Source organism: Chlamydotis macqueenii, chromosome 1 (assembly GCF_036417535.1).
Source record: "Chlamydotis macqueenii isolate bChlMac1 chromosome 1, bChlMac1.mat, whole genome shotgun sequence".
In the NCBI taxonomy this organism is placed as follows: domain Eukaryota; kingdom Metazoa; phylum Chordata; class Aves; order Otidiformes; family Otididae; genus Chlamydotis; species Chlamydotis macqueenii.
Window position 1 is genome coordinate 136,769,315 of NC_141556.1, and position 18,986 is coordinate 136,788,300.

General features: G+C 39.1%; 1 protein-coding gene across 2 annotated transcripts in view; it reads left to right on the forward strand.

Annotated features, from left to right (window-relative positions):
- The window catches only part of ARHGAP6 (Rho GTPase activating protein 6), a 331,853-nt gene that overhangs the window by 297,045 nt on the left and 15,822 nt on the right, over nucleotides 1-18,986 (forward strand). For both annotated transcript variants that reach the window (XM_086768124.1, XM_086768132.1), the window contains exons 4-9: nucleotides 2,465-2,721; nucleotides 7,657-7,852; nucleotides 11,072-11,127; nucleotides 14,186-14,336; nucleotides 14,821-14,969; nucleotides 18,264-18,443. In XM_086768124.1, coding sequence (XP_086624250.1) covers nucleotides 2,465-2,721; nucleotides 7,657-7,852; nucleotides 11,072-11,127; nucleotides 14,186-14,336; nucleotides 14,821-14,969; nucleotides 18,264-18,443 — 989 coding nt within the window. The remainder of the gene's footprint in view (nucleotides 1-2,464; nucleotides 2,722-7,656; nucleotides 7,853-11,071; nucleotides 11,128-14,185; nucleotides 14,337-14,820; nucleotides 14,970-18,263; nucleotides 18,444-18,986) is intronic.

Sequence of the window (18,986 nt, forward strand, 5' to 3'; positions counted from 1 at the left end):
TTGGAACTGAATACTTCTGAAGAGTGATGGGCAAGACTTGCTCCCCACCAGCACCACCCCCCAGGGGACACACACACACACAGACGTTTTGGTGGGAACTTGAAGCTTTAGCCTGTCTGCAGAGGGTACAACCAATTCTCGATAAATGAGCAAAAAGTTAGGGTTTTGCCAATTCTTTAATGTAATTAGCACTGCCAGCCAGCATCACTTCCATCTGCATTTAGTCTGAAAATCAGCCAGTTGATTTTCATCCAGTTCCCCATCTCTGCCAGACATTGAGAAATCAGGGAAGTGGTTCATGTCCTCTGAGAAGGAGCCCTATAGCAAAGCAGTGTAGAGGCTCAGTGTGCTTTCACTGCTCCACAAGCATGTTGAGCAAGAGCAAATAAAAACCTGGTGTCCCAAATCTCAGAGTTTTCAAGGAGGAGCAACACGTACCTCAGACTACCAGCCTTTACATAACAAAGTCAGAGAGAGGGTTCCTTTAATAAAGCAGTGCTGAGATCTCATCTCCTGCTGATCTTGTCCCAGTTGATCCTAGTGCTGTAGGATCAATGGCATCAGCGTGCTGTTGGGCATCACTGGGCTACGTATACTGCTGTCTCATCCCAGTTTGAAGCATGAGGGACTGTGAGCCAAAATCATAGAAATAATTCATGTTCAGGATTTCATTTGGCTCAGTGGCTTTTCTCAGGACATGTTGTGGAAGGGCAGGGATGCTGAAGGTATAACAAAGTACCTAGTTAGATAGGCAGAAGGGGAGACGTGTTGCATATGCGTTTCAAGTTTGTGGTCTTAAATGTTTATTGGTAAGGTAATAATACTCATCTTTTTATAGGCACAGTCTGCTGCGTGCTGGAGGGATAGATCTAACTCTGGACTCCTGGAACTGGCAATCCCCACATTGCTTGATATCCATGTGATGATGTTCTTTCTTGTCCTAAATTAAATGCAGGCGGTTTTAGATGTCATTCTACTCACAGGTCACCTCCAAACTTGCTTTATATGTGAGGCTCTGGTTCCTGATTAAGTTTTGTCTGGCCACCAGAGTTAGTTCATGTCTTAACATACTCCTAAAGAGCAGTAATGCTTCTCACCAAATCAGAACAAGGGGCCCTTGTCTCTTTAGTATGATAGGCTAGTAGTGTCCTCATTCAAGATTCATAAAATATACTCTTCTTTTCAATGCCTCACTTTAATCTTAATGATAATGCAAACTTAGATAAAATTTGAAAGTGTCATCAAAGATGGAGTTACACTTTAAGTCCCAGGAGGAACTTTGGCCTTTAATCATTTAGACGATTGTGGCAAAAGAGAGTTTGAATATATATATATATTGATTTGTTGTTGTTCCTTTTTTTATACTTTAAAAAAGTGTTGCTTTTAATATCTGGTGCTTTTTTTTATTCCTGATACAGACAAGTCTGAAGCTGGAACCTGGTAGATGTACTCATTTTCACCAGGATTAATAGAGTCAATAGCTATTTTTTCATTCCATTTGAGCACAAAACAGTTCTGATTGGTGGTCTGGCCTAGTGGTTTCGGTTCTTCTAATCTGATAGGTCTAGATTTGAAACTTCATGATGAGAATTTCAGTGTTGGTTGCTGGTGGCTGATTCAGTGTAGAGTATTTTTCTGTTTCGTACAACATTTGAGCATTTTATTTTGAGACCTGAAGTATATGCTGGTTTTGTACATTACAGTTATATTGATGTGTGATGGGATTAGGTTCTTATTCTCCTGCATTTCTGTATGTTCATATGTAATTTTGTGCTGTGGAAAAAAAGATCTTTATGCTGATATAACACTATTGAACTGTTTTAATCTTACCAGTATGTTAAAGCATATGGTTCTTTATAATTGAAACCGTATCTTGGAGGGCTTAGTCTGAATAGTGATTGAACTTACAAGCTCTGTGTACAGGTAGGTGCATAGCCTCCTGACCTGTAATGAGGCCCATGCGTGTGCCTGTACCCCTTAACTCTGGTGCCTTGCTGTATTTGTGAGAGGAAGCCTGGTGAAGGGGTCAGAAACATGAGCAAGCTGTGGCACCAGTCCAGCCAGGCACCCCAGTCTCAGGATTAGGTTACCAGAGCCTCTGATGGTGCTCTGCACCATCTAGATGTAGCCAAGGGTGTCTGACTTCCAGTTGCTTTCAGTGGAAGTTAAGATCTTAATTAGATCTTCTCCCAAGTGATTTTCCAAGATTCTGTGAGTTACATCTTGCATGATCCAACTGGAAACAGGATTCAGATACCGTGAGCTGCAGTTACCTAGCGTAGTGTCTCCACTTTTATTGTTTGAAAGTTGCTATTGTTATTATGCAGTCCAGTACCTCATTGGAATTATTATGTATTTAAAGGGACTTCAGATTGTTTTTCTTTTTAACAGCTTAATACTTAATTCTCTTTTGTACTTAATAAATATCAGACGTTCAGTAAATATTTCGTTGTTGTTGTTGCAGAATTTATTCCCCAGGCTTTTGGAATGCCCTTGTCCCAAGTGATTGCTAATGACCGGGCCTACAAGCTCAAGCAAGATTCTCAGAAAGAAGAGCAAAAAGATGTTTCAGATTTTGTGGCCTTTCTCTTGCCATTTGGAACTAAAAGGCAGAACAAAGAACTTTCAAGCAGTAACTCATCTCTTAGCTCAACCTCAGAAACACCAAACGAATCCACTTCACCTAACACACCCGAACCAGCACCACGGGCAAGGAGGCGTGTAAGTAGATCCATCACAATGTGGTGCATACCAGTAGGTCTGGAGGATCTAGCTGGAGCAGGAAGAAACCCTGTTGTAACTGTGAGATATTTCTTCTGTCATATTCGAACAGTGGGGTTTTTTTTGTTTTTTTTTTTTGGTTTTTTGTTTTTTTTTTTTTGGTGGAAGCCAGCCTGGACAACACCAGAAAATTCTAACTGTAGTGGAAATCTTTCTTTGGTATTGATGAGAAAAGGTCATATGGACTGTGCAAGTCTGTTACAGATTGCAAAGTGGCAGAGAGGTTATTTAGAAGTCTTCCTGTTCACTCCCTTTGTCTACCTCCTTCTATCTAGGTCTTCTAGATTTAACAAATTCCATCTGTTTTCAACCTGATTTTTTCAGCTAGGGAAGACTAAACCTATGTGATTGATATTTGTATGAATGCTTATATTAATCTAGCTCCACAAACTTGGACATAAATCTAACTATTAATCTCTATCCTAATATTAATAAAATCCCCATGGTCTAATTCTGATCATGTTCTTGGTGGTAACTAAGAAGTTTGTCAGAGTAAATTTGTACCAGGCTCTTTGAAGGACATTTCTACATACAGGCTATGAAGATGCCTTTGGCAGCAGAACGCAGTGTAGTGGTTTGAGTTGAATGTTAATCCTGCATGTAAGATAGCTACCTGGTAGACCATTTGTTTTCATGGTTCTGTTCCCTGTAACTAAATTTTATACTCTGAGCTTTACAGTTTTCCAGTGCTGCATCTCATAAGAGTAGTAGATTTTTTTTTTTTCTTTCTTACCATGGGATAGAGGTTCTAGAATTACCGCTTTTTAATTTCATTCGCAATGGAGGGTGAAAAAAAAGCATAATGGTATACTTTCAATAAACCCCTCTGTTCAGTAATCTAAGAAAGAATTTGGGGTACAAGAATGGAGCCTGGAAAAAGAAAATACTTTCTTAGAATCCTCACCTTCTTTCATCCCTAGGATGAAACCGGCTTCAGAGAAATGCTATGTAGAGCTCTTCAAGCTACAGTGTTAAGAGGGCTAGAACTGGAGTAAATGCAAATTAGGAGAAAACTGAAGAGCCCCATGACCTACCTTCTTTCCCTCTAGCTGTCAGCTGAAGCTTGAAGTGTCTGCATTCTGTCTGCAAATAGCTCAGGGCATGATATTTGAAGATGTTTGCATAATGAATATCTGTTGGCCTTTCCAGACCATATGAACAGGCAGTTGTGTTCAGACAAAAGTGCAAAGTACACTTGAATGTAAGCGTGAGGGAGACTACCGATTTCTTCCAGAACTTGGCATAGGCAGTGACAAAAACCAGAAATTCACCATATACACTTTTTGGCTTCAGAACCTGTTTTCATATAAAGGAAACATAATTTGTGTGTCCAGATATGGGTCATCTGCTGTTCTTTTTACCAAGTGAGAGAAGATCTCTGACATGCATTTGACCAGCCACCAAGCACAAGAAACCTGGATCCTTTGTTACATCCAAGGGATAGAGCTCCATCAGGACCGAGTTCCTAGAAGCCTGTGGGGGTTTTGCTTGTTTGGTTTCTGTTTTTGGTAATATCACTCTTGCAGCTTTCAGGGTGTTGAGTTTGCACCTTTAGTTCATAGTCATGAGGATGCAGTAGCACATAGTTCACCTAGAGAGAGGTAAGAGTAGACTAAGGTGGGCAGTGTGATGTGGAGGAAGCTGGTGTTTTCTCTCAGGAGCGAACCTCAGTTATTTAGTAATGTATTTCATGGATTGCCAATTATTTAACATTGATATCAATTAATATCCCATCTCTTGTCTGTTTTTGGCCTTTATATTTCTGCTTATCAGTGTACTTACTCTACTCCCGTGAGGTTTTTTAGGGGATGGTAAGGAAGCCTGCACTTACTCTTTATCTTTTGGGCGGTGTTGCACTGTGTGTTTTCAACTATACCTAGGCAAATGCTTAAAAAAAAAAAAAATTAAATTAAAAAATTAATTAGTACATGCAACTGATAGAACCAGTTTCTCACACAAATGCTGCACAGACACCTGGAGCGCAGTCCTCTTAAACTTAAATTGAAGGGATTGTTTATCACTATACCATTCACTTCTTTCCAACTATGTCATTCACTTTTGTGTATTTCAGTGAGTCTTTAAACACTCAGCTGAAGCTTTCAGTAGGGCACCTAAGGTAATGCTGGCTGCAGAGCTCATGGTATGAGTGCTGTGAGTATCTCTCCTCCAAGAGCTAGACAGAAATCACCGTTGCTGCATTTTTCTGTGTAGGATGTTCAGCAGGTGGAAGTTGAGACCCTGGTCATCCAGCAAGGCACTTTCTGTGTGCTTATTATAGACAATATTCTGACTCTCTGTTAATAGGTTATTTTTATGTATAGTATGCAGCCAAAATTTATTCAAGTATCCGGAGCTCAGTCATGCTGCTTTACTGTTCAAATAGCATAATGTATGGAGTGAAAATGAATCTGACATGGATAGTAATTGATCCCATGTATACTCTGTCATATTGTTCATCTTTTCGAAAGAGAAAAGCCTTCTGTAAGCCTTAAAAAGTAAAGCAAAGCTTCATCTGACCTTCCACATCTGTCCCTCTGGTCTTCATTTTCTTTTTGCTCTTTCCATCTCCTCTTTAATCTCCACTTCCCTTCCTGTTTCTCTGTGCTTAGCTTAAGACTTGCCCAGTTTATTTAGATTTTGAGCTTGTCATAGTAGAGCAGGTACTGGTATCCATTACTTGTAAAGGTAATGTCTAGTAGATGGAACTTGATTTTTTCCTCGGTTGCTGGGCATTGCAGCCCAAGTAGTACTGTGTCTGTGTTAATAGTCCTGGAGTATTGGGCAGCGACATGCGTGATCTCCTGCAGTTATATAGGTCTGGCTGAGCCCAGGCTAACGGGTCTGTCTTAGTTTGAGCTGGCTCCGTGTAGCACGTTGGTAGTGTTTTCCTGTGCACTGTCAAATTTAAAATCAGAGCTGGCCTGGACTTGGTATTGCCAAGCAGTGCTGTACTTCAAGCCACTGAACTCAAGGTCACTCTTCCTAAAGCCAGCTCAGTGCCCCAGTTAATCCACAACTTTGATAAAATGCCCAAGGATAATAGTGAACTGACTGTATTTGCATCTATTTTAGGGATCTGAATCCGACTTAAGTGACTCTGATAATAATGATTCATGAAGTGAGGATGCTTTGCAGACAGGGAAGGACCAGTAAAGGCAAGGTATAAAGGAGGGCACCTGTCATACAGGAACTGCCTGGGAGCTGCAGCGGTGAGGATGATGTTTGGATTTTTAGTGTCAGTCAAATAATTCGGGTGTCTTAAAAACTCAAACTCTTAAAAACAAAATAGAAAAATTGTTCAGTTGGAATTTTACACACATGGATCATAGCCAGAGATTCTTATTTGTTTTTTGGAGTTTTTTTGTTTCCTTTTCTCAGGGAATCAAGCAAATGTACTTCTGAGAGATATCAGAAATCAAGGTCAAAGTTGCATTCTAAAGGATCTAATAATTGTTTAGAGATGTGGGTCCCAAAAAATCTAAAAAATTTCACTGTGTTTTATTTATAAGTCTTCCATGAGTTATAAGAAACAGAACCGTACCTGATATGTTAGATGCTTTTTTTTAAAAAAAGATTTTTTGAACTAAACATTCATTTGAAATCTCAGTGGATTTTGTGTGAGTTGCCTGTGAGTTGGAAATCTTTGCAAAGTTCAGTTGTCTAGGCTGATGAAAGAAAATACTTCTAGATCCTGAAATTCCCTAGGAGTTGTACAGTTCTCATTTAATAGATGTAGAGATCTCACCAGCAGTCTAAGAAGTACCTGACAGCAGAACAGCATGCTTTTGAGAAATTAAGGGTTGTCAGCAAAATTTTGAATGGGAATTTACTTTTTCTCCATTGCTGTGCTGGTTCCCTGTACAGTACATTTTATGTTATGGTAAAATGTATCCTTTGTTTCAGAAAGAAAAGAATTTACAATAGATATTTTTAATGACAATTAAAAGCAAAATATTTCTTCTTGTTTTATTGTTACTTGTAAGCCTAGATGTCCCCTAAAATGTTTTTACTGTGTAAGTTTAATAACAATTAAGGGAAATGGTCATTTTGAAGTGACAATAATCTTGTGATTTGAAAAAAAAGAAAAATCTTATTTTTCAACTGTGAGCATTTGTCGTAGTTCAGCCACCTACCACCTTAGGCCCCCCCTCACTAAACAAAACCACAACATTGAAACATAGCATAGACCTCCTGTTGCTTGTGCTGCTTTATCCTTTACTTTGCTTGAACTTCTGTGCCTTACTGTAAACCAAACATTGTTTTCAAAGCTTTCACTGGAACTTTGAAATTTTAAGATACATGAAGTAGAATTATCTAAAAAATATTACCCCTCTTCTTCTCTTGTGTGTCTTTGTTCTGTGATAACATGGGATTATTTCAGTCTCTGCAGTTGTATGTAGTTAACTGTATGTAGCGTATGGTGGTAAATCTATTTGCATCATTTTCACTGACAGAGTGGCCCAAGCTGCAGAAGTAGTAGGCAATCAGGTTTAAAAGTCTGTATATATCTCTATGCACATAAATATTGTACTGCTGAGGTGTACACACAGACCATGGTTCATCCTTGTCCTGCAGTATGTGCAGGCTTATAGCAATAAAAAGTTGTGCAGAGTAAGTGGAAAGCATTTAATTTTTTCAATATCTAATTTGTATTCCTTGTAGTATGGTGGTAATAATAACATTGGTATGATTGTGATTTTCCCATCTATTACGCTGGTGTTACAACTTCATTAATTTACAAAAACTGCGTAGCAAATTGTATTTTTATGTTAGTTTGTTTAAAATGCAGGTGAGCAAAAGTCTTTGTTAGGTAAGGTCCTGCGGCATTTAGGTTTCTCCAGCAGTACTGATTGTTTGTGTGTGTGTATTTTACAGGGCGCGATGTCTGTGGACTCTATTACAGATCTCGATGACAATCAGTCACGATTGTTAGAGGCTCTCCAGCTCTCTTTGCCAGCAGAAGCCCAGAGCAAGAAAGAAAAGGCAAGGGACAAGAAACTAAGCCTGAACCCTATTTACAGGCAGGTTCCTCGGCTTGTAGATAGCTGCTGTCAGCACTTGGAAAAGCATGGTAAGAATATTTCATGTTCCCAGGAGTGGCAGATTTTTTTTTATTGTAATATAAACAAATGTGTATTTTGAGAAGCAAGCATATACTTCCAATTGCAAGGACATCTTTGAAAGTCAGACACTTTCCCTCCTATTTTGCCTCTTGCTAAAGATAGTGTCTCATAAATAATTAGATGATATCTTCCCAAACTAAGGATCTATGCTACAAGCTTTCAAACTGGCCCATACAGCACGGGGCGAGAGACATTTCCTGGAGGTCGTTCATCTCGTACCGGAGTGCTCAGGTCTGTGGGAACAGCTCTTTACACCCCACGGGTATACCCATACCTTGAAATTGAAAGTCTAAATGTGCCAGTCAGCCTGGAGTCATTCTTCACAATCAGTGGATTTTAAGGTGTAAGAGCTAAATTAACTGTTTATACTATGGTGCAAGACTTAACTAAAATTATTTCCTAAAATTATTTGCTCAGAGAAATAAAAAAAAATCCCATGCTAAACTATATTTAACTCCAAGAAGCTTTTTCCTGTTTGCTACAAGGCTTGTGGGCTGCCTACTCAGTTTGTCCTGGCTTGAGTCCTTCTGACCAGCCTCAGGCTCACGCCTGCTCTCTCCAAAGGGAATTACAAACTCCTGCCAATATTCTTTTCATGTCTTCGTGATTGTCCATATACAAAGCTCTCACCAGCTTTATGTAATGCAGAAACAATAGTTAATCAAAGTATCTGTTCACCATCTCTCCCAATGTATCTTTGTCTTGTAAAGATTTTTAACGAGAATTGAAATAAGTTGGCCACAGCAAGACAGATTTATCACATGGCCAGATAATAAACAAACCATTAAGTAATGGTGACTGCAACACCAAATGATGCATGTGATGCCTAATTTGACCAGAAAGGAATCATTTACTGACTCTGAATGAAAGGCTTTTGCAGATGAGGGACTGCAATTTGAACAACAATGCAAAGCTTGTACAATGCATTATTGAAAACTGTGTTGCTTACAAACATATAAAGGAACATTACAAAAGAGAGCCATTGTTAGCCTTTTACAGAGATTAGATAACATGGCTGACAAATAAGTGGAGGGATGATTAAATTTGAGATGAATGACTTCCATTCCTTTAAGCAAGGGTAGCTGAGTTTTGAGAATGTAAAAGTGTCTGAGTTGGCCAAAAAAGTAATCCAGATTAGTATCCTTTAGATATGTGATTTTATGTCCCTTGAATAGCTGTGATAAATTTTTTAATCCACTTAAGCAAAGATTCCTTTCTATACAACACTCTGTACTAAAATATTTGCTTTACATTAAAGTTTCCATTTAAAGAAAGTTTATGGTGTTTCTTTGTGCATTTTCTAAACATGCACTGTAGTAACGTACAACACAATAATCTGAGGTGATTTGGGGCAATTATCAATGTTCTTTAATTTTCTGTGTAAACCACCATCAACAAAACAGTTATCAGGATTGACTGACTTTGAGAAACGTAAAGATTGCAAAGGACGGACCCTGCTGCTTGCTCGATGGCTGTAGGCATAATAGAGGACTTTCTGTTCTAGCAAGAATCCCATAGCAACATAATTCCAAGCTATATGATGGACCAAGTTTCTCATTCTGAAAATATTTGCCTGTATGCATAAGTCCTTTAGGCCAGTTTTTCAGCAGCAGCTCACTTAGAAGCTTCTTACAAATGCTTTAAGTGATCATTTTGAATATTATATGACAAAAAAATGCTTATATTTTTAGCCATAAAAGCCCTTGCCCTTGTTCACCCCCTGTTTTCCCTGGGATCGTGTCCCAGAGTTATAAAGGCTTGACTTCCTTCAGACCTGCAGTGTAAAACAAATACTGTATGTTTGTGTAGGAACTGGTAACCAGCCTCCAGTTTTTGCCCAGTGTGAGTAGCTCTGTCTCAGATTATTCCGTGCCAGTGTTCCTGGGTTTACTAAATTACTTCCATTATTCCATCAATTTAATTTTCTGTTAACCAAAGATAGAAGAATATTTGAAGAGAGGTGTCGTGTTGAGACTGAAAACTAAAAGGCAGAATCCTATTGGAATTTCTCTGATGAAAATGTACAGTTCCAAACACTGCAAAGCTACACATCTCTAGCAAGCAAGTTTAGCCTCATGGCTGTCAAAAGGGGAAAGTATTTGTTTTACAAGGTTATTTTACATTTCCTGGACGTTAGTAAATTAATGTTGCAGAGTAGCCTTTGTTAGACCATAAACTTTTCAAAGCTTATAGATAATTTTATCTTTGTTGCAAAAAAAAAAATCTAACTGTATAAAATGATATTATGTACATAGCTGCTTAAGTCTCGAAGATTTCCACTCATTCTTGTTGCTAGAGACCATGTCACCTCTAAGGTGACATTTACTCTTAAATTTTTCAGTTTCTGTTCCTGTGCAAAGTATGCTCGTTCAGCAACAGCGTTATCATTGTTTGATATTCTGGTAGTATTTACAGAGATAGAAGAAGGTTTGAACTGTTTTTGCATGAAATAGCAGGCAACACCCATTCCCAAATCACTTTAAATGACACATGAGGCACACATTCTGCACTTCACCTGAAGTGCAACAGTACTTCTTTATAGCTTTCCCTATAAATAATAGCTGTTCCTACCCTATAAACTGTACACAACTCCCAGATAGAGTTCTTCTCACTCATAATCTGCCTGAGTGCCCTACTTACGTCCCTTTGAAGGAACCTCTCAGCTTTGTCTTAATAGGCACTGTAGAGCCAATGGGAAACCCCAGACCACCAACTGCTTCCCATATCCAAAGACACAGCTCAGTGCTTCGGCATTTAGTTATTTTACTGCCTGTTTCCTTGGATGACCCTTAAAGGTCCCTTCCAACCCAAACCGTTCTATGATTTTATGTCAGCCACTTCCAAACACTGAGCAGTGCCTCACTCTGCATACCTCTGTCCCTCATAGACCAGCAGTGATGCCAAAATGGCATCACAAGAAAGGTCATGGAGATGCCATTTTGCAGGTTAGGTGATGTGAGGTCCCTAAAAACTACAGTGGGTGGCTTCTTAATCCAAGACAACTGAGTTTTGCCCCAGTGTGTGGTAAGTACAAGTTTCTAGAGAAATATGTTGTGGGTTTTTTTTATTCTTTTAAGTATACGCATAACCCAGATTGCTTTGATTCAATGCAATTTTAAGCAGAAAATTAAACAATAAAACAGTGGTCTGATGTGCTGCACTTCCAGGTCTCCAGACAGTAGGAATATTCAGAGTCGGAAGCTCAAAAAAGAGAGTAAGACAGGTGAGTAGATATGGATATGCTTTTCCCTCGTCAGCTATAATATAGAAAAATCTTGATTCCTTTCTGTTAAGTGATTTCCTCCCCGTTTGTCACCTGGTGAAATTCAGGCTTTCTGGGTCAGTGACTTTATTGGTTTTCTGATGGCTCATAACAGGCCATTTCCAGTCATCTTTTACATTTGGTGAAATCCTAGTCAGGTTCGCAGCAGGTTAACAATCTCTGTATGTTTTACTCTGCAGAAGGGGTTGGAGATCCAAACAGACTACAGTGATGAAATTTTCCAAAGGTTACACTGTGGGGAAAAAAATATCTTGAATCTTGGCTGCTAGTTTCATCTCAGAAACAGCTGAGGCTCCCAAAGTAAACCCAAACTGTAAATCTTTTTTGGAAAAGTTACAGTATGAGAAAATATGCAAGTACAGAACAGTCTCTTTGACCCTCAAATCGCTGCTCCCAAATATCACCTTTCTTTTACCCCTGTTAAACCTGAAGGTCAGAGCAAACCCATCCAAGTCCTAGTCTCAGCCAAATGTTGAAAAAGCAAATATAGTGTACAGTCAGATTCCAGAGACAAAGTCAGAAGTGGGTGTTTCCTCAGCCCTAGATATTGCATTGTTATTCCCAGAAGTTGGGAATACATGTTGAATTAGAGCAGTAGAGAATAGTGCTTAATGGTTGCATGATGCTTAGGGAGGGGATAAAAAGTTACTGGAAAATACCCCTGCCAGGAAGTGTAAGACAAAAAAGATCGAATAGAAAAAAAGTAAAAGAAAGCTTGACTGCATCCAATCCCAGAAATAATAGTTCTTTGTTGCAAAAACTATGCAGTATAATGTTTGGCGCTCTGGAAAGTTACCTTGAATAGCTAAACTGTCTTGATTCTGGCTGGTGAGACAGTACAGCCTACTGATTTGTAGCTTATTCTCTAGCAGTTTCTATTGTTGAGTGGCTGATGTAACACAAAGCTAAAGACATTCATGGTCTGCAGAAGCAGTTGTTAGGTCAACACTGAAGTAGATGAAGTATTGAAAAGTAAGTTGTCTGTCATTTGCATTACAAGCTTCAATGTCAAAACATATATTATTGTTCAGGGATGAGTACAATTGCATCATACCTCTGGGGAAAAAGCAGGGGGCTTGTATCATTTACTTATAAACGAAGCCTTACTTTGAACATCAATTACTTTCATCAGTCGTTTTTTTTTCCTGTGTTTTCAAAAGCTGAGGAAATCAAGAGATTTGGGTATTTATGTATTCTATTAGATGAACTAATTTATTGAATTAGGTGAACTAATATATTTCATTAAACAACGTGGAAGCATCAGCTTGGCCCTTACAATAATAAATGCTGTCAACATGAACACATGGGAAAGTCTGGATTCAATTAAAATTCCACTCATTTTCTGAACCATGGAAAGCCAAACTCAGTACTTAGATTTTGTTGTGCTTTTGCAGCTGTTCATTAGTTTTTCTTATGTAGAAAGTAGACATAGTTTTATTTCCCTTCTTCCTCCAGTTAGAAAATGTCGTATTTCAGTTGTAGTTTGCTGCAATAAATACATAAGTAAATGAATGTGCCAGCACCGTTTTTGGTTGGTGAGCAGGAAGAGAAAATCTAGAACAAGTGTGTCTTTTACAAACCACTTCCTTCACATTCAGTGGGGATGCAGGACAAAGATTCCTGAGGTAGTGTTGACTCAAGGTGGTAGGTGTGGTACATCGGGATGCCAGGTAGCACCTTGTGCCCAGAAACCATAGAGATGCTTGAGCAGAGCATTGTTGCTGAGCTTAGGGTGGGCAGCCCTCTATGCTATGCCTGGTCACTTGGGGACAGCTCTGCAGGTGATGCAGCCGCCAGATTCTGAGGTTGAAGAGCAACATGGGCTGGAGCTCTGCTCTCTTATCCCTTCTCACAGCAGGGATGTCCTCAGCTCTCATGTCTTAAGCTCCAGTGGATGCTGTAGGTCACTGGGTGTACTTTCCAAAAGTCTGGAAGCATTCCCTGTGAACAAAGTCTGAGGCACCTAAAGTTTAAACTTAGAAATACACAGTTTTTAACAGCTGTGATATCAGGGCCTGAAATATGGCCACGTTTCACCAATGATTATCTGATAATGTGCTAATTGGGACATCTCTGTAGGCTTCCAAGAGTATCAGATCAGAAGTACCATATTCAAGACTGTAGCAGCAATTTATGATTTCGACGCTTACTTGGGAAGTTTGAATTTCCGATGCAGTGCTAGTCTGTTTCCTCAGTTGCTTTTGGGCAATAAATGCAGAAGCAATCTTCTGGACAGAGGTAATTTATGGTGCTCCACAGGGAGGTTCCCCATTTGCCACCAGTCTGAAGAGTAGAATTAAGCTAGGAATGAAGGCCCCACGTTGGCACTGAAAAATCTTTGACCACAAATAGCCAGAGGAAGCATAATACTAGATAAAGAACAAATTCTGGTCTTCATAGCATAATTATTAGTTTTTAGTAAGGACTGGTACTCATAATGTTAAAAGTAGATGTAATAAATCAGAAAGGAGGCTGTCTTTTTTATAGAACACCTTTCACACCCATTACAAAAGCACAATTTCAGCTGAAAATGTGGGATTTTCTACATTCCTCCACACTATACACACTCAAGATATATTTGCCTGTGATCAAGATTGGGGGAGATAGATTCAGATTAGATATTAGAAAATTTTTTTTACAATGAGGGTGGTGGACCACTGGAACAGGTTGCCCAGAGAGGTGGTAGATGCCCATCCCTGGAAACATTCAAGGCCAGGTTGGATGAGGCTCTGAGCAACCTGATCTCGTTGGAGATGTCCCTGCTTCTTGCACGGGGGTTGGACTAGATGACCTTTAATGGTCCCTTCCAACCCTAACCATTCTATGATTCTATGTATCATGGAATAAGCATCAATTAGACATGACCTTAACAAAAACTAGTCGTGTGCAATCTGGAAAGTGAAAATGAATAAATCTACATCTTAAAATATTTTCTGTGTTGGGATGTACTAATTGGGACACTAAGTGACCATGGTTTTGTGTCATTTTTTTTTTTCAGTTGCGTGAAGAGTTTGACCGGGGCATAGATGTTGTATTAGACGAAGAGCACAGCATTCATGATGTTGCTGCTTTATTAAAGGAATTTCTACGTGACATGCCTGACCCGCTTCTCACCAGAGAACTTTATACAGCTTTCATCAACACACTCTGTGAGCTCTGCAGCATCTTGATTTACATATTCTTCAAAAGCTTGCATGTTTGAATTCTTTAATCTCTACTAACCATATTCTTTTTTCTGTGCATTTAATACTCTAGCCTTGATTTGCCTCAAATATTTGTGTAGTATAAATTTGCTGAGGTCTTTCCTTGGTTTTCATACTGTGTAAGTAGAGCCCAGAAAATGAGAACAACAAAGATTTAACTTATTATACCTCTTTTAGCATTTTGCTCTCCTGTAGGCTGAGAAAAGATCCTGTGAACTCCGTGAGCAAAAGGTTGACCAAGGCAAAAATCCCATAACAGTGTTAGTTACACATTTCCTGAGAGTTTTCTCTTTTTCTTCTGACGTTATAAGGAAAATGATCCTTAAACAAAGCTATTCTTATGCCTTCCTGTGGGCTGGGAACAGTATATTTGTTCTGCTTTTAGGTTAGTTGGAGTGATTTTCTTAGAATGTATTTTTTCCCCTCTTAGTATTAGAGCCAGATGAACAGCTAAGCACCTTACAGCTTCTCATTTATCTTCTACCTCCCTGTAACTGCGATACCCTACACCGGCTGCTGCAGTTCCTCTCCACAGTGGCTGGCCATGCAGAAGACACCACAGACAAAGATGGCCAAGAGGTAAGTCCCAGTTGCTTGTGTCCTTTAACTTTGCTTAATTCATGGTCTGCCAAGAGAGCTTTAAAGCTGTGGAGCAAACACGATGGTGGCATACCCCTGAAAGAGGGGAGAGATTTCCTATTCTTGCCTGCGCATTTGCGATTTAGTTGTTTACTATATTTTTAGGGCTGTGAGAGTTTCATTTTTATATGACTTAATCAGTAAAGAATCTACCACTTCCTTTGGGAGATTCACAGCATAATTGATCTTGTTAATAAAGTGTAATGTTATCCATCCTTTTTTTCCTCCTTATTTTGTTCTGTTATAGTCTATGGAAAAAATACTCACACAGAAAACTCTAAGGCATTCAAGAGGATTCTTTTTCATTCTCTTTTCATTCTCTGCTGTTGCTTTCTTGTATGACCTTTGGACATAGCAGTTCACTTCTTGTTTCCCTTAGCTTCCTTGTGTACGTTGAGTACTGAAGAGTAAAAAGTAAAGGACAAGAATTACACCTGTGCCCTTGCAACTGTTGGAGTGCAATCACTAGTTGGAGTCAAGGCTCATATTTGCCTGCATTTCTTCTGGCCTCCTTACTGTTGTGTTCTGGACCAAATTCAGTGGAGAGGTTTAAGTGCACCTGTCCCAAAGAGACAAGAACACACAGAGCCATGTAGCTGAGCTGTGCCTCTGAGCATTCACACATGTACATCTGAGCCGTTCGCTCTGGAGAAGATGTGAAAATTTAGGCTTTGCATTTTCTGCCAGGAAAATGTTTGAACTAGTGGACTGCTCTGCAAAAGGTGGAAACTATTATCTTTGAATGAGATGGATATAGTCAGTCACTGTATGATGAAGTTGTACCACTTTATCTGTGGAAGGGACTTCTCTGTCCTTTGAACTGCAGCAGAGACTGCTTCTGATGTTACTTCTGAGATCCTGCTGAAACTCATAGAGAATTTTGTCTTCCAGATGGAAAAACTTGCTAACTTCTGTCAAATCTGGACTCCTTTTGCAGTTGTCTGATTTTAATAGTTGGCATTTTGAGACTGATTTTTGCCAAATTTCTGCCTCAAGTCCAAACTTCCAATGTGCTGTATGTGACTTCAAGGCCTAATTCAATTTCAAATCCACTTTAAATACTATTATTTTTGTCCTCAGCAAGGAGCTGATAAAAAACTACACCACTGTGATGGAAAGGATTTTAAAAGAAGAGGCTGTAAGAATTTTACTGCGCTTAAAAAACATCGCATGTATAAGCCAGCTAAGGTCATGGTCTCCCTGGTCCTGCAGAGTTCTCTGTTAGTTCAGGAATGTACCCAAGAGGATCTTATTGCAGGGCTAGAGGCTGATGTTGCTTAAGAGAGTTTGTTTGGCACAACAGTTGTAATAAAGGCATTTTCAGTCCCCTTAACAGCACATCAGTTCTGCTACAGGTATTTTGGCAAAGCAAATTTATGTAAGCTATCTTGGCAGTGTTGCAAGCATCAGGAAAATTATGTGCCATCGGATACCTTTTATAGATAATATAGTATTCTACTCAGAATTAATTAAGCTATTCATTAATAATTAAGTGAATAAAGGTATACAGGGCAAGAGAAGGTATATTTTCAGACTGTTTACTATAACTGGAAGGAAAACAGCCAAGCTTTGGCACTTAGGCACTCTTTGTGGTTTCTTTCAAAAGCCCTTCTCTCACGAAGATGAAAACGGATGACTAACTTTATTAAAATTACTCATTCACTTAATTTCAGTGGATATGTTTACAGCTGTTTTTTCAATGATGCCTCGAGGCTGCCCTTAAGAAAAGACTCACTGTTTGTACAAACAGCCTGCACACGCAGATCCAGGCACAGCCAGAGGCTGCCCCTGGCACGCTTAAGGCACTGCGTGCCTGTGCATCCTTGGTGGCTCAGTCCTCTGACAGCATTTGAAAAGCATGTCACTCAAAAAAGAGCCAGGTGCACGGTGGTGCACAAATGAAGTGTACTGTACTCACAGTCATGCCGGTATGAGTATTTAAACAAAGAGCCAACGTGTTTGTTAGGACTGCCCATGCACCTTCTTCATGCAGATGTCTTTCCAAGATAACACAGTGGTCCCACCGATAAAAGGAAAAGCTCTTTCTACTATCCTCTCTATGCTGTCTAGTTGAGCTCTGTAAAAAATAAACCAGGTGCAGTCAGTGCACAGTTTTAAGTTTGAGCAGAGTATTCAGTAAATGATCAGCTACAACAACAACAACAAAAACTATTTTGAAAAGATTTGTTTTGCACCACACATTTCTTGAAATGCTGTTTTTACTGCCTCTTTTTGGTGCCTTTTTAAAAATTAATTAGTTCAAATGTAGCTGAAACAAATGAAAAATAACTCTCATGATATTTTTTGTTCTTTTAAAAAAGCCCACAAGAAATACTAGGTCAACAGCTGAAATTCACTTACAGTCTTATATAGTCAAACTGCTGGCATCTTCTTCTGCATTCCCAGAATAGCAACCAAGTGGAGACACAGAGAGAAAGCACATGACCCCTGCTTTTTGCTCTGTTAAAAGAACAGAAGGGGGAAAAAAGTAGTTTAATCACAAATATGCCAGTGAAAATTTTGATTTAATAACCTATATGACATATTTTTCAGATAATTTCTGTCTCGTCTAGTATATTCCTGGCCTTCTACTTCCTCCAAAATCAGGTTACTTCTTTGAGCACAGTTATAAAAGTTTAAAAAAGAGGAAAAAAAACCCAGCAAAACAAACCAATCCACCCAACAAGTAAATATTTGGCATGTTCTAGGAAACAAGCAAAACAACAGTAAAATATTAATAAAAATAATGAGCACGCTTCTTAATTATCTAAACTGTTTAAACATGGAAAAGTGTGTTTTTCCTCACTGTATCTGTTTCAAATCGTGAGCGCTACTTGAGAAAGCTAACAGTTTTCAGTATTTGGTCCTAAGAGACAGTAACATGCTGAGGTTGTCAAGTAGTTCAGAGGAAGTACGCCACTTCAAGCTTCCAGGGAATTAAGGGCGGACAGCACTTGCACCTTCTGCTCCTTCAATCCATTTGAAAATATATCCATGAAATCCACAGTGCTTGTTGCAGCGATGTCCAAGCAAGGTGTTTCAACATTGCTAAAATTTGTTCATTTTTTATTTGACTAGCCCTCTGGTTTGGTTTTGATGAATTAAGAATCTGTCAAATCAGGACAGAGTGTGGGGGGGTGCGGGGGATGTGCATGTAGATGTGTGTATATACATACCTATCTGTATACATTGGACCCTGGGAAACCCCACCTTATTTGTATTCTGTTTTTTCAGATTACTGGGAACAAAATGACATCACTTAACCTGGCTACCATCTTTGGCCCTAACTTGTTACACAAGCAGAAATCTACAGACAAAGAATTCTCAGTTCAGAGCTCAGCTCGAGCTGAAGAGAGTACTGCTATCATAGCTGTCGTACAAAAGATGATTGAAAACTATGAAACCCTTTTCATGGTAGGTGTATGTTTCTTCATGTTGCTCATACGCATTTTTAAGTTAAACGAGAAAATATCTGATTGGTATTAAAGTAGACTAGGATGAAATAAACTGTAGAAATTGCATTAAATTAGGGTCAGTTATTATTGTTCAGGGAGACCTGACCTAATTCTCTCTGTCAGGGAGAATGCTTTGCAGTAAGCAATAGTGTTAGCAATGTGTACTTATATATCTTGCCTGGAATGGTTTCTGTGTAGATAAGAGTATCTTCCTTAGAAGATTTCTGTCCATGGAAATGCTGGGGTTGACTGTTGTATACTATACAGTGCACCAGGATTGTTCATTAGTTTTGAAGACAAGACTGAAAATTGCCTTTCAGCTCTCAGTTTTGGAAGTCAAGGAGCCAGCTTTTCTGCCAGGAGTATGAGATTCTTGGTTAATTTAAGGAACAACCTCCACTACCAAAGACTTTCTTGTTGGTTGGATGGGGAGGAAGGACAAAGCTTTCTCATTTGTCAGTTGGATAAGAAGAGTAAAGCGTAAAGCTGTGTAGTTCCTGAG